The 16,107-nt window shown below is 37.8% G+C and overlaps 1 protein-coding gene across 2 annotated transcripts in view; it reads left to right on the forward strand.

The window, feature by feature from the left end:
- LOC148071731 (ATP-binding cassette sub-family C member 5) overlaps window positions 1-16,107 on the forward strand; it is a 35,801-nt gene that overhangs the window by 16,301 nt on the left and 3,393 nt on the right. For both annotated transcript variants that reach the window (XM_087799680.1, XM_087799681.1), the window contains exons 8-27: window positions 414-562; window positions 675-782; window positions 2,413-2,772; window positions 2,855-2,926; window positions 3,106-3,230; window positions 3,981-4,053; window positions 4,122-4,325; window positions 4,465-4,590; window positions 5,949-6,054; window positions 6,119-6,303; window positions 6,608-6,754; window positions 8,819-8,948; window positions 9,928-10,081; window positions 12,314-12,442; window positions 12,500-12,686; window positions 13,790-13,879; window positions 14,261-14,453; window positions 14,566-14,725; window positions 15,649-15,727; window positions 15,801-15,914. In XM_087799680.1, the coding sequence (XP_087655806.1) occupies window positions 414-562; window positions 675-782; window positions 2,413-2,772; window positions 2,855-2,926; window positions 3,106-3,230; window positions 3,981-4,053; window positions 4,122-4,325; window positions 4,465-4,590; window positions 5,949-6,054; window positions 6,119-6,303; window positions 6,608-6,754; window positions 8,819-8,948; window positions 9,928-10,081; window positions 12,314-12,442; window positions 12,500-12,686; window positions 13,790-13,879; window positions 14,261-14,453; window positions 14,566-14,725; window positions 15,649-15,727; window positions 15,801-15,914 (2,891 nt within the window). The remainder of the gene's footprint in view (window positions 1-413; window positions 563-674; window positions 783-2,412; window positions 2,773-2,854; window positions 2,927-3,105; window positions 3,231-3,980; window positions 4,054-4,121; window positions 4,326-4,464; window positions 4,591-5,948; window positions 6,055-6,118; window positions 6,304-6,607; window positions 6,755-8,818; window positions 8,949-9,927; window positions 10,082-12,313; window positions 12,443-12,499; window positions 12,687-13,789; window positions 13,880-14,260; window positions 14,454-14,565; window positions 14,726-15,648; window positions 15,728-15,800; window positions 15,915-16,107) is intronic.

The following is a 16,107-nucleotide window of genomic DNA, read 5'->3' on the forward strand; positions in this document are numbered from 1 at the left end:
TTCATAAGTATCCGACATTCAAAGTAATCCTGTACTGCACCAAGGGCAGTAGAGGTCTTGAATTCGGCAGTTCTGTTGGTACTAAATTAAAGAAGCTTTTGCTTTCCACTATGTAAACCCCAAGTGAGTGAAAAGAGCATCAAGCATGTGAATTCAGGAGATAGTGCTGCAAGTAGGGGACAAGATTTAAGCTGTAGGCTTGGACGGTTATCAAGGTTGAGCAGGTTTTTGAGCCTTTTTCATACCATGTATGGGCATAGAACCCATGTCCACCCTCTTACATCTACTCCTGTTCACTCTCTGTGGGGAGTTAATCCACTCCAATGGTTTTGTTGCTCAAGGAAATTACAAGGACATTTTTGAGAAAAACACCATTCCTCTTTTCACTTTCTCTTTGTTTGTTTCTTCCGCAGATGTCAGGTTAAAAGAAAGAAAGATATTGGAGAGCGCTGGGGTCACTCAGAGCCTCACAGTGGGAGTTGCACCAATCGTTGTTGTGATTGCCAGTGTGTGTACGTTCACCCTGCACATGGCCCTGGGCTACGACTTGACCGCTGCTGAGGTAGTGTTTCAAGATCAAATTATTCTATGGTTGCATGTAAAACTTTTTGGATCCATAGCTGGCAACCTTCTGATTCATTGCAGCAGATAATAATGACTCGTTTCTGCTGCAGGCGTTCACTGTTGTTGCCGTTTTTAACTCCATGACCTTTGCCTTGAAAGTCACCCCAATGGCTGTGAGGGCCCTGTCAGAGGGCGCTGTTGCAGTCAAAAGATTCCAGGTAAGACATGTAATAACCATATCAATCTTTATCATGCGAAAGCTGTCTTAAATTTATCTTAGAGAGCCTGACTATGTTTGTCTAGGTAATACAGCCATGCTAACCTTAATGTCAGTTCCAGCTTTTCGATGCCATATTGTTTTGTGTATTATAACCTTTAGCCGACTTAGCTTAGACGGTAAAGTGGTTGATTTACACATGTGTAATAACAGCTAATTCTTAGGTAAGAAATAGGTTTTCTGAAAGATCTCTGTAGTACGTTTATTTTCCAGCAACTGTTTCGGAAGTAGTGACTCTCCTTGACACACATCAGCTGTTTTAATCTTTATTTGCTCAAAACTTTCAAATGGCAACGCTTAAACACTAATCCTCTTTGGTCACATGAATTTGATGTGTTCTAGTTTTTTGGTGGCTTTAAATAGTAAGGATTTAGAACTTAAAACATCTTGGCAGAAAATTGTACCCCTGGACTATGTTTGAATCTCAGATGTACAAGTCACACAAGTAGGTGATATTCCCTGCTTTAATAATCACCCTGGGTGGCAAAATAATTCAAGTATTTTTTTTTACAAACACTTGAAGGTTGAATCCCAGCTCTGAATGTGTGTTTGTGTCTCCCTTAACCCTTGATTGCCCCTAGTGGCTGCTTGTCTGAGTACAACATGAATTTCCTCACAAGAGAATCAGAACACAGGTCACGTATTGAATTTTCCTAGTCAGATAAATTGTTCTTCTATTGCACAAATGGTAAAGTAAACACAGTTTCACAAGAGTGTCTTTACTTTTATAAGACACGGTTTAACAGGAGAGTTAGCTCAACATTTCACTGTTTTATGATCCTCAATTATAAACAATAATGGTATATATATATATATATTTTAAATGTTAACGGTTCGCATTTATAAAATAAACATGCAGTTGGAAAAGATATCACACATATTGAAATTAAAAATAAAAACGAAATATTCCCTCGCACGACAAAATAAAAGTAAATCATTTACTGGAATTAATTATACATATATTGATTGTTTGATGTGATTGATGCCATCAGGGGATTGGGTGGGCAATTACATTTCCCAGGGGGCCAAATTATAGACTGGGACTGTTGTGAAGTGTGTGCTTTTAAACCAGATTAAAAATGGGATGAAAAAACTAGAAAGTCACTAGAAAAAAATAATAGGAAAAAACATTTTACACCTTTATTCTCATTTTTTAAATTTTTGTACATTTTTTATATAGATCCGAAAAAAAAATGTTAGACTTATCATTTTTTAATTACTATTATTTTTTTAATTCCATTTCTTTAAGAAGATCCACACAAAAGTAACCAATGAAAATGATATACTTTCAAGGTGAAAATTAATTGAATATTTGCTTAATTGTTAACCCTTATGTTATCTCCATAAAATACATACAACAACGCAATGAATACCACAAACACATTTGTTTTGTAATGCCTTTGGGTCACCTTGACCCTGAGATAACACAAGGATTAATAAAAATATGTGATTTAAAAGCAAATCAAAAAAAGTGCTTTGTGTGTAGATACAGTAAATGTTGCATTTAAAAAAAAAAAAAAAGATGAACAAAAATAAAATAATAAATACGAATTATTCTTTTGTCCCAACAGAGACTGTTCATGATGGATGACAGGCAGGTGGTGTTGGTCAAAATGGAGGATCCTAGCAATGCAATTGAGTTTCAGGATGCCACACTTGCATGGGAAAAGGCCAGACCCCCCGTTGCCAAAGCAAACCCGCCGCCCAAGAATCAGTTCAACAAAGGTGGCATGCGGCGGATGCTTCGCCGGGAGAAGCTGAGCTTGTACATCTCAGCAGAGGACAGCAAAACAATCAAAGAAAGCCCCAACAGTCAGAGCCTTCTCACTAACATGGAACAAGAAAGTCCACAAAGCACCATCTCCTCCACACAGAGCATGAGACCTCCTCTGCACAAGACCCTGCACCGGATTGACCTTCGTATTAAAAGGGTATTACCAACCTCTGAGCGATTTTAGAGCTGATGACCTTTTGGTACCAAAAGTTGCTTCAACATCTGCATGTCCTCTCCAGGGAGCTTTGGTCGGGATCTGTGGAGGTGTAGGCAGTGGGAAGAGTTCTCTTCTATCCGCCCTCCTGGGACAGGTGAGAGTCGACTATTTCTTCAATTTAACATTCTTCTTCAAAAGAGGATAATTCCTAGCTTTCATCTTATTGAAGATCTGAAGTCTTGCAGTGCGGTTGCAGGGAACTGCTGTGGCACGCAATGACATGCAATTGCAAGAGATTGTTTTAAGTGTCTGGCCTCTGTTATTATTTCCCAGATGACCCTGTTGGAAGGTAACGTGGCTGTGAGCGGGGGCTTCGCTTTAGTTTCTCAACAAGCCTGGATCGTCAATGACTCGTTGAAAGAGAACATACTGTTTGGAAATGAGTTCGACAGAGACAAGTAAGTGTCTTATTGTTCACTAACAATAGATAAACTTGGTTGAATAATTTAAATACTAACTAACCTGCAATTTTAATTTACTTAATAGCCAAATTAAGTGACTTTAAATGACAAAAATTCAAATCCCGTTAAAGTGTCAACCACAACAAGAGCAAAAGATGCGCTCAAGCTCTCTGTCTTGTTTACTGTTAGTTTAACAGAACCGGCAGTTAGCTGTCAAATTGAATTCTGGTAAAAGCAAAACACAAAATTTAGAACATAATAGAAAATTGCTTTAGAAAAGTAAAATTTTATTGATAAATAATGTGTTTTAGATGGTGATTATTTTATTTTTAAATAAATCTATATATTTTGAGTTATTTGACAAGGTATGTCATGCTTTTTAGGCTTTATTTAAAAATATTATTAGCTTTTTTAATTTAATGGATACATTTTCAAAAGCTAGTTCATTGACTGAAGCAAAAAAAACATTTAAGAATAGACCGTTATTTTCAGAAACAAAAAGAGCAACTTAGCAACATAGCTCTTACAGTAAAGTGGATGACTTGCGGCCTTAGATTTTGCGAGATAAGATATTTTTCTTTTAGCAAGCCACTTTACCCTGATGGAGAGCTGGCACGCTGCCTCACAGCCTACTCCCATCAGTGTGTGATTCTATGTATGGATGGGCAAAAGACAAACTATACATGTATAGTGTAAAATTAATGAAATCTAAGCTGATTTATTTCATCTTTTTCACACTCTCATTAGGTACGTGAAAGTCTTGGAAGCCTGTTGTCTTATTCCAGATCTTGCAGAGTTACCATATGGCGACATGACAGAGGTATTTATCAGCTATTCAAAAAAAGTCTTTCTTGTTTAATCTCATATTGTTGCGATCTCTCACTCAAGATCGGGGAGCGAGGTGCAAACCTGAGCGGAGGTCAGCGTCAAAGAGTGAGTCTGGCTCGAGCGCTCTACAGCAACCGACCTGTGCTTCTCCTGGACGACCCCCTCAGCGCGGTCGACGCCTGCCTCGGATCCCTGGTCTTCAACAAAGCAATTAGGGGCATCGCTAAAGACAAGACGGTGCTCTTTGTCACCCACCAGCTGCAGGTGACGAACTCCTCATATTTTATAATCAGTCCCGGTAATGAAAGAAGCACTTCTACGAGCAGCTGTCGCCGTTGACCTTTCCACATTATTCACCGCGATATTAATCTTCTATACTTGCTCTTGTCGCTTTATTTCTCAGTATCTGCCATCGTGTGATGACATTATTCTGATGAAGGACGGGCAGATCTCGGAGCACGGCTCGCATGCTCAGCTCATGGCCAAAGAGCGGGACTACGCTAACCTGTTCAATAGCATGCAACAAGAGGTGAGGTCAACTGATGAATGAGAAGAGCTTGTTTCGGATTGAGGTGTCTTTAACCCGTCGCCCTGTGAGGTTACAGGCTGAATAATTCATAACCACTGAGACACTCGATAGGTGGGAAATGTTAATGCATACTTTTTTTTTTCAATTATGTATGCAGGTTATTCACTGGTCAACTACTTAAATCATGTTCATCAATTTACTTAAAATTACCTTATAAAATACTTGATGAACAGTTATGTGTTTTAAGGTCATAAATATTTCCCCCTGTGGGTCATGAATAATGTTGATTACAGTTACAGACTAACAAGACATTAAAGCAGCACCAGTGTCATTTTTTTCGTTCATATTTTTTGTTATGTTTTGCCTGGCCCAGAGTGCATCCATGTGACCATTAAACTACTATTGAACAAGAGTTAGAGACAGTGTTTTTTGTATGGCTAAAGCACCGAGACACTTTTTGAGGTTACCAAAAAGATAATAACACAATAACTTTTATCGGATTTTGTTAAAAAAAAAACTTTTTTTCTTTTTTTTTTTGCAGTTACAATTTTCTGACACTAAAGGGAGCCAGAAACACTATTTTGAATCTTTTGATTGGGGCTTTAAAATGTATCTCTTGATTTTACTAGTCAATGTTAAATGTTGCTAAAGATATTATAAATAAATAGCAGAAATTAACCAAAAGCACAAGCATGGGTTTTGCAACAATCCTGACGGGACAAACATTGAAGACTTAAATACTTGATATTCCTCTCAAATACTGATCATATTCTGCGTGCCGTATGCATTTTAAATCTGTTCCTAGATAACCCGGTCCATGGGTGTATAGTATGGAAATCCGATGAAATCTGGCATTCTCAGGGTAGTCTGGCATCCACTGCACATTTACATAAACCTTTCATTGCTTTTTACCAGCTGCATAAATATATGCATTGGAAATAAAATGTTAAATCTTGGTCCTCAAACCTTCCGAATCCAGTAATCTTCTGATGTTTTTACTTATTCTTTGATTTGTATTTAAATGTTCTGGTTGGTCCTGATATTTGTTTGTCCTTTGTATAGTTTTCTTTTACAAAAAGGGTTATGTTTTAATGATTTATATTAAATATATATACATTTTCCTTTTTAGGCCCTCTATAGTTTAATCTATAAAGTAGAGATGATTTTGTGAATATTTATAATATTTACAAAAGTCTTATTTTTCTCATTGTTTATTTTTAAAATATAATTTCTCAAATTATTTCCCCTCATTTATTTAACTTTTCTGTAATATATTTATGAATTATGTTTAAGCTCATATAATAAATATTCCACAATTCCACATCGTTGCTTCTAACTCTATTTTTTCTTTCACTTAGAATATGGTGAAAGAGAATTTCCAAAACAAACAAGAGACAGTGGCTCCAGATATGAATTATGCTGCTGAAGTTGCCAAGGCGGTAAACATGGACTGCAAAAAAGCAGGTGAGATCATTAACTGCTGCAGGTTTAATTGGCAAGATACGTAACTTTTGCTTTTCGTTCTCAGAAGGGCTGATGAAAGCTGAAGAGAAAGGGTCCGGTGCCGTCTCCTGGAAGGTTTATGGCGCCTACATCAAAGCGGCCGGTGGTCCATTCATCTTCTTCATCAACATCTTCTTCTTCCTCGCCACCACCGGCAGCATCGCCTTCAGTAACTGGTGGCTAAGCTACTGGATCCGACAGGGCAGTGGGGTCAGTTTGCCTCAATTCTTGACAATAGTGTTTGAGCCTTTTTTCGAGAATTGCGGCGGCAAACCATGGCAGTGATCTGAATGTGCATGAATAAAAAAAAGGGATGTAACTTTAACTGAACTCTATGGATACGGATGTGCAGCAAGTCGAAGCGACTTAGAAATGTTCCTGAAATCGAAAAGTCCATTTCAATGACAGATATTCATGTTTTCCTTTAACGCCACAATATCAATCCACCCGCAGGGCTCCAGAAATGAGATGCTTATACTCACTCTTTGTAATTTTTTGCTTCATCTGCCCTCAGAACAGCTCATTAATCTGGGCCAATGAAACGATGCCGAGCGACAGCATGAGGCTGAACCCTCACATCAGCTTCTATACAAAAGTTTACATCATTTCAATGGGAGTGGCTCTGCTTCTCAAGACGATGAGAGGTCTGGTCTTCGTAAAGGTAAGTTTTACTTCCACTAATAGAAAAAAAAGAAGTGGGGGGAAAGTTCTGTTGAAGGACGAAGGAATTGTCGTTAGTGTCTGGCTGCTTGAATTAAAGAGATAATTGAAACTGCCCGTGGGCTAATTCATCTAATCTGTCTGGCTCTTTTATCTCCTAGTTTAACAGTGAGGGTTCATTTGAGCAAAGTTTTATCATTTTTAGGGCTGTTGTATTGATTTGGCGATACATCAGGATTTATTGTTTTTATTTTAATAAAATGTTTGTTTGTTTCTTGCTTCAATACATATCAATTTGTTTACCATAGTTGTTTAATGGTTTACCGTTCAATAAAGTGTCTTTAAAATACAGTAATTTGATTTTTCAAATGTACAATTAACATGCAAATATTCAAAGCGTTTTTTTTATTTTTATGTTACAATTAAACTTTTGGCTGCTAGATGGCCGTCATTATGTCCTCCACATTTTAAGGAACAATGAAATCTTGTAATGACTGAGGACGAGAGGATACACTTGGTCCGGCATTTTTTTAAACTGATGTTTGGGCATATTTTGGTTTCAAATCAAATGAAAGCAGTTACAAATTAGTGAAGAGTCATGTGGTCAAGTATTTGGACAGTACTACAAATATATCCTTGTTCCTTCTCTATCGCAATATATGATTCTGTTGTCCCTGTATCATGATACGTATCGTATCAAAAGATTCTTGCCAATAAACACTTTATTATTAAGGTCTGTGCTGGAAGAGATAGAGAAAGAAAGGCTTGATGCTTTCTCCATCAAAAGGAGATAGGAGGATGTTGACCGGATTTCGTATTTTTGATTAAGTTTAAATAAATACAAAAATTGGATGAATAAGGCAGGCATGGTTTTAATTTTTTTATTTATAATTTATTTCTTAATACAGGTGTCCTTTTTTTTTAACATTAGCTATTTACAAAATCTCCATTTTTTTTTGCTGCAAAAATGCCAATATACACATTATATAAAGCATGTATATGCAGTGTATGTATATGCAATGCATGTATATATACAGTTGCCATAATAAATGAATAAATACACGAGGTAGCAATCTACATACATATCACATCCAGAATAGATTTATGATAGTTATGTTGGAAAAAGGGATTGAGAGGATTTTCATAAACCTGTATATAAATGTTTTTATAAAATATAAGTGAATATGTCATTCCATCTGATAGATTTATGTTATTTTGATCATACCTATCAGTTAGTAAGCATTGCTTGTTTTTTAATTGTATTTTTTAAATACTTTGACCCATTAGTACAATTTAGTTGCTTGACCTCAAGAAATTCTATTACTTTGATTTATATTATGATTGACTGTGTATTTTCATGATTTATACTTGGCAACACATCTGGCCTTTCACCCTGAGTCCTGCAAATCAAAGTTTCAATTTCATGAATTAAACCGAGCTTTGAGCTGAGCCCTGTGCATCAACCCACACTTCAGTTGTTGTGTCCGTGTGTGTGTGTGTGTGAGGCACTGACCCTCAATGGCGGGTCAAGTGTTTTGTGTGCGTGTGTGTGGAAATGCATGTCAGCACCCCTTTGGGTATTTGTCCTTTCTTTCCACGCTAACCCGAGCTGACACCACATTTGCAGAGGTTAGAAGCTTGTGTTAATGTCTGCCACTTGAAATTGCTAATTCCTCATAGACGGCAACTTTCTTCTTTACCCCAAGCTGTGAAAGGATCTTTGCGAGCGTTGAATATTCCATTAATAGAATTAATTTGTTCTCCGCTGCCATGTTTCATTTCTGTCCTCCCGGTTATGTCTCCTGCTCATTGGGTCATGAACCCGGTGTCAGCCCCACGTTTAAATGTTTTAGATCAGTGTTTGACAGCTGACTTGATAAATCACCTGCACATGTAGCAAGAGTTGAATCGCCAGCAAGAGAAACACAGTCTGTGTTTGTTTTGGAGAAACACTTCTATCCAGCTGTGTGTTTATCCATGCGACGATTGTTTCCATATGTTTCTGTAAGCTGTTTGTTTTCATTGTCGCGTTTCATTTTCAAAACACGGCTGATTGTGTTGACAGTGCACGGTAAAGGCTGCCTCGGCGCTCCACGACAAGCTGTTTCAGACGCTCCTCCGCGGCCCCATGCACTTTTTCGACACCACACCTTTGGGTCGCATCCTGACCCGCTTCTCCAGAGACATGGATGAAGGTAAATCACACCCTCATGATTAACACTTTATTGACACAAGTGCAAAACAGGCTGTGGCATTGTCAGTAGCTTCATATTCTGGCAGTGATGACACAAAGTGCACCTTTAGAACCTCCTCAGTGCATCACTACGGTGTGTAAAAAAGAGGTGATGGAAACAGTTTCCTGTTTTGGTAGTGGTCAGCAGGTGGCGGCCATTAGTTTAAAAATGATATGAGGAAGTGATATTTTTGTTGTCCAAAAACCCATGTAAATAATGCCAATGTAAAAGTATCCACTGAGCTACCAACCGTAAGTTAAAGGCTACATTGAGTTTTTGCAGGGTAAGGCAAGTATCAATGATAGACAGAAAGTTTCAAGGCTGTACTTCCAAAACCTGACAAGTCTGCATCACTTTTTTTGAAAACGGGTTAAATGTGTTTTTGTTATGTTTCAATGTCTTTGGAAAAATAATGAATTAATGTCAAAACACAGTCACAAAACTAAAAATAGACCTCATATAGTATTTTCTTAAATGGCTATTGTAAGATGAAAGTCACAGACCAGCCACAGCTGATTCTTCATGTGTGATCTAAAAAAACTGCATCATCAACATAGTGAAAGATCAATATAGTATTTGGGCCGTGTCAGGCAGCCTGGCACATGTGCTGACAATAACTCATCTGAAGCTGTTGCCCGGTCCATTCCTGCTGCCATTAGCAGTTTTGTCAGATCAACAGCTTTCGGTTGTTTGATCACACTTTCGACTCCGGTCAACCTTGAAAAACAAAAGGTTCTTGTTGTTCTCTCTAACAATGTGAAACACCAACAGCCAAAATACATATCACATGGCCTTGCTGGTTAAATTCTCACCAGAAATGTGCAAACTTGTTGACATTAAGATGCTGCCAGTATGGTTGAATATACTATATGCATTTGTACTGATTGTGTTAAATCTGCTCATTTTGCTTCATTCGATCTGTATCCTGTCTTTCCCACAGTGGACGTGCGTCTCTCCATGCAAGCCGAGATGCTGCTGCAGAACCTGACCCTGGTGCTCTTCTGCCTTGGAATGGTCAGTGTCATCTTTCCCTGGTTTTTGATCTCCATCATTCCCCTTGGAGCCTTCCTCTACATTGTCAACCGTGTCTCCAGGTCAGAGACTTTTCCTTTTTTTTTGTGTAACTTCATCTGTGTTTAACAATTTACCTGAATCCCGTCTATTAATAATGAAGAGTTCTCTGCAGACCACTTCCTATAGACTGATCATATCTCATGGTCTTTTCATTTCCTCTGAACCTTATCCAATATAATAATATCGACTTATATTACTGGACATATTAATCCCCTAAATCAAGAAGAGAGTGGATCATAGGACTTTTACGACGATTCCAGGCCATTTTCTATTTATTGTACTATAATGTTTATTCCAGAACAACAGCTTGACCATTAGAGAAATCCAAATATTTTTAGTGTGACAGCAGCAGCTTTAAGACAAATTTAAATCATGCACAATATTGATATTAATTTGATAAATGCTAACAATTCTTCTATTGTTTCCTTAATGGATCTGAAGAGTTAACCCGTTTGTACTCTTGTGAACAAGCTTTATTGTTTTCCAAATGGTGCTTCTTTTTTAAAATCTTAATATTTTTCATTTTTTAATTCATGTCAACTGGACTGTATCTACTGGGATAATTGTATTCACATTTTTTCAAATTTTTCACTTCTTTCTATTTGTCATTATTTATATTTTTCTTTTTTATGCATTTTTAATGTTATTATACTTATATGTTGTTGAGTAGACATGTTATGATCTTTTCTCAACCTTACCCTCCAAACCCTTTTTTAATAAATGCCTTCATTCCTCGCACATTTACTTTTCTCTTTGGATACTTGCATACAAAAGAGATTCATAAAAATAATAATACAATAAAATAAAATAAAAACTTTATGAAGTTTATGAAGTCAAACTTAGCTCTCTGGGGCATGTGTAGAGAGGATATAATCTGGTTTTAATGGCCCACATCTAAAAGAGCATTTATTAAATTCCTAAATGAAAACGCCCAGAGCTTCAACTTATTTGTTTGCATCAGAGCCTGGAAGCAGAGAGGCGTCGTGTTCTTTCCCTCCCTCTTCTTAGAATTTTATGAGAAAAGCAAGTGATTCATGGGAGACGGGTTATTCACTTGCTGTTTCCATTCTAAAAGTAGAAATACGCCCTCCTTTGTCAATATAGCATCTCTAACTTGCTCCAGTTGGGAACAGGGAGTATCTTTTTGTTGAGTGTGCTGGTGTGAAACGATGCTCTGAATATAACTTTATTCAAATGTGTCCAGCTTCCTTTAAGGAAACTACCTTTCTTCCTTTTCATCCAAAATGATTTATAAGAGCTTTATGGTGTCGTTCTACAAAAAAAAAAAAAAAATCCATCTTGATGGATGGTCATTTTTAGTCTTTTTTATCTCCATATATTAACTTCAGACACAAAGTGACTGATTTACAATCGTGCTAATATTATACAGTTATTAGAACATTTTATGAACAACACATTTAAAGCATGCTCCTGTTAGTTGTATAACAACAATAATACCTTTATTTAAAAAACTGATTAGTTCAAGAAAGTAACTATTATATATATATATATTATAAAAAAGAGGAGCTTGAGCAGAAGGCGTCACCAGACTAAGAAAGAAACATGAACCAACAGAACCAAGAAATTCAATTCAAAAACAGTTAGTGGTCACAACACAATCATAAAAACAACATGAAATAGAAGTGCTGGTAAACATGTAGTCAACACAAAATGTCCAAACACAGAAACAATGTGCAGCGATCAAAACACTCAGCTAGAAAGTTCACAATATTTTGCTCGCAATGTTTTTTAAGTCCCTGACAAACTCACACACAAATTTGTAAATTGCTTTGTCGGACCTCATTTTTCACTCACCATATGTTATACATTTGTTTACAAAACAACATAAAGGCTCTTGTTATGCCGTTTTATGGTTTTATCTTGATGGTAATAGTCCCTCAGTAATTCATATAAAACACTGGGTCTGACCTATAAAACAGTTTGGGTCGCTCGAGGCAAAGTTAAATTGTCAAGAGCATCATTAAAATAATAGCTAGAGTTCTACTGCATGAATGTTCAAATTTAAACCATTCACTACAGAAAATATGAATAAATGTTATAATGTTTAAATGCTTAATGTTAAGAATTTATTTGTTGTGGCTCAGCTTTGGTTTATGGTTTGTTAATTATTATTATATGCTTTTATTACCTTGTGTACTGTGTGTAAGTACGTCAGTATATTTTCTGAAACAAATGTTGTTGAGGAGAATGTCTTCACACATTCATGTGTAACCTCTTGGCTCCGTTGTCAGGATCATGATTCGTGAGCTGAAGCGCATTGAAAACATCAGCCAGTCACCCTTCGCCTCACACATCACCACCAGTCTTCAGGGACTCTCCACCATTCACGCCTACGGAAGAGGGCGTGACTTCCTCCAAAGGTGATCACGAACCCATAGAAAGAAGACTTTATGTTGACCCTGAGTATCTGGTTTCAGATATCAGGAACTGCTGGACACCAACCAGGCATCGAATTACCTCTTCAGTTGCGCAATGCGTTGGCTGGCTCTCCGCCTCGACCTCATCAGCATCTCCATTATCACGGCTGTGTCGCTTCTCATTGTCCTCATGCACAAGCAGATCTCACCGGCGTATGCCGGACTGGCCATCTCCTATGCCATCCAGGTGAGTCAACGACACATACTTGATGCTATTGGTGATGGATTCATGACGCCTTGTGATACAGTTGTGTAGTGAAGACACTGAATCATGATAAATTGTCTTAATTTATTTAAATAGCCACTATATGGCACTCCCTGCTTTACAATGTTTGGCTCTGATTTACTAATTGTACCAATGAAACCTGGCACAATTCTCAACCTTAGAGTGCCATCTAGTGGCCTTTCAAAAGTAAGACACTGTATCATCAACCGATCACTATTGTTATTATAGAATTAACTTAAATTAACACTTAAATATCACCTTCTTTCAATACAATGGGGTTTTGCTTGTGAAGCCTAGTTTATTTTTTTAATCATAGGCATTTTAGGGTTGATATTTTATTAAGTGTGTGTACCAAAAAATATTTATTATTATTTCTTTATTCACAATAAATGCAAATATTCACAGCATGAATTTTCGTGTTGCAAATAAATTTCCCGGCGCAGTTATTACATCCCTCACTGCTAAGGGAACAAGAAATCCTTGTGATGGCTTAGGACGAGAGGATACAGTCGACTCCAACAGCGTTTAAAGCTGATGTTTAGATCTAGGTTTAAAAGGAATAAAAGCAGTTACGACTTCCTCAAGAGTCATGTGGTCTGTTAATTCTGCAACACCAGAGTCAAGTACTACATATATATCCTTGTTCCAAAAGTATCACGAATTATCCTATCGTTGCCCCTGTATTGTGATCTATATTGTTCGCAATATTGACAATACACTCCTAGTGTTTAGAACAATTTTAGCGTCTCCACAAAGCACTAAACAAGAGAAATCTTGTGCTCCGGTCGCTCAGACTTGATAGAAATGAATGCAACTTTCGTCACTGACCCACAAATGTAAAGGACAAAGAATCTTGGAGCAACATAAAAATAATAGCTACAGAGCAAACTACATTCAGTAGTGCTTCTTCAAAGTTATTCATAACCTTGCGAAATGAAATATGTTTTCTTTCACAGTCAAGTATTGCCCACTGCAAGTATATCTTTCTCGAAAACAAAGGCATCAGTGTTGGACCCCTGTGTTCTCAATATTGTGTTGCTTCAAAAGTGAATCTTGTCTTACAGCTGACCGGCTTGTTTCAATTCACTGTGAGGCTGATAACAGAAACCGAGGCTCGCTTTACATCAGTGGAGAGGATTCAACATTACATCAAGGTAAAGAGTGCAGAACATGCTGAGTAAGGTGTATTATCTCAGTGTTCTGGGGTGTTTTATGTACGCCGTAAATTGCTGACTGTGACAATTGCCTGCCCGGCGAGACATGAGCACAACAAGCGGCTTTTGTTAGTCCAGATTTGGTGTTTGATAGTTATTTGTGCATTAGGAACACAACGGGATGTAGATGGCAACATGGTGTGTAAATCACAAAGAAAATGACTGAGCTAGTTTCTCACAAGCAACGTCGAAGAGGTGTAATATCGCCACTTTTCCTTTTGTCTTAAACAAAGGCTCACAGAGCGAGAATCCGTCGGGTTGCTTTGCGCAAACACACTGATTTATAGATTAACACCCGATACAATCTCTGTTTTATCTCAGTGTGTGGAGAGTGAAGCGCCGCGCCGCGGTCCGGAGACAGACGCTCCTGCCCCCTCCTGGCCTCTGCAGGGAAAGATCACCTTTCAGGACGTGCAGATGCGTTATCGTGACGATCTGCCTCTGGTACTCCGGGATCTGTCCTTCACCATCCGGCCCGAGGAGACCGTCGGTATTGTGGGCCGCACAGGATCAGGTCTGAGTCACACTCACCCCCCCCCCCTCCTCAGCATCACTTCTACTTTATCTGTCCTCTTTCAGTGTGTGTTACACAGGCGATTGTTCATTCCCCGTATCTCTGCTTCCAGGAAAGTCCTCGTTGGGAGTTGCTTTGTTCAGGCTGGTGGAGCTAGCTGGAGGCTCCATTACCATCGATGGGATCAATATAGCCCAGATTGGTCTGGATGACCTGCGGAGCAAACTTGCCATTATACCCCAAGAGCCTGTGCTGTTCATTGGCACCATCAGGTATTCTGAAGAAAACATGCTGATCCTCATAGTAGGGGTGAAAGAAAATATTGTATCGGCTTCAAATCTCATTAAATTTTTTATCATAGTCCTTTAATGGTTTATATTTCAAATATAATATATATAGTGTTAATAGAGATAATGTAATATCTTATGTACAATTATCATGCAAATATTTTCAGCGTTTATTTTTGTGTTGCAATATTACTTCCAGCCGCTAGATGGCTGCAGTCATAGTTAAACAAACAATGAAATCCCACGAGAGGGAATTACTGAGGTCGAGAGGATACAATAGACTCCGGCAGCTTCTAAAGCCATAAAAACAAAAACAAAACAAAACAAAAAAAAAGCGACTTGGTCAAGAGTAATGTGGTCTGTAAATTCTGCAACACCAGAGTCAAGTACTCGACAATACTACAAATATATTCCCTTGACAGTATTGCAATATATCACAATTAATCGTGTTGTTGCCCCTGTTTCGTGATATGTTTCGAAACGCCAGATTCTTGCCAATACACACAACTACTGCGAAGTGTGATGTAGTTAATATAATAAATAAAAGTTAGCGGTCGAAAACGAGGAGTTGATAAAGCATCATGAAGCCGTATTGTTACTTTCAAAGCCCACTAGATGGCACTGTTGCTGTATAATTAATGATTTTTTTTTTACATTTTGATAAATAAATGTGATAAAAATATATAGTTATTCCATTTGGGAAAATTTAAGTCTGGTTAAAAGATGTATAATGATAAAGTTTCCAAAAAATAAATATGAGTCAAGATATGAAAAAATATTTAAAACCCAAATTGTCTTAATAAGTTATATAACAAACACAATCAGTTTAAATCAGGATTTCTAACATGAATATTTCTGATTTATATTACAAATTACATGTATAAAAATGATGTTTAATTTCCGAACAGGACTAATTTGGACCCGTGGGAACAGTACTCTGACGCCCAGATTTGGGAGGCCCTGGAAAAGACGCACATGAAAGATATGGTGAGTCCGACACAATCTTTTTATTGCACTTAACCATCTGTTCCATTCACTCAATATATGATGCAACCTGCAGGTCAGCATGCTGCCTCACTCGCTCCACTCCGAGGTGACGGAGAACGGAGAGAACTTCTCGGTGGGAGAGCGACAGCTGCTGTGTGTGGCCCGAGCTCTTTTGCGAAACAGCAAGGTGCTGATTGTACAGTGCTGCCCTCACACATTTAAATGTGGAACATGATTAGGTAGCAGAGATGGCAAGGATTCAATACGATCAAATACAACAACTTCAAAGCTGTTGGGTTGATGTTACACTGCCCTCTAGCGACGTGGATTAGAATTAGTGCTTCAAGATAACCCTTTTTATGTGCCTCATACACTGCGCT

Source organism: Callionymus lyra, chromosome 9 (assembly GCF_982586985.1).
Source record: "Callionymus lyra chromosome 9, fCalLyr1.hap1.1, whole genome shotgun sequence".
In the NCBI taxonomy this organism is placed as follows: Eukaryota; Metazoa; Chordata; class Actinopteri; order Syngnathiformes; family Callionymidae; genus Callionymus; species Callionymus lyra.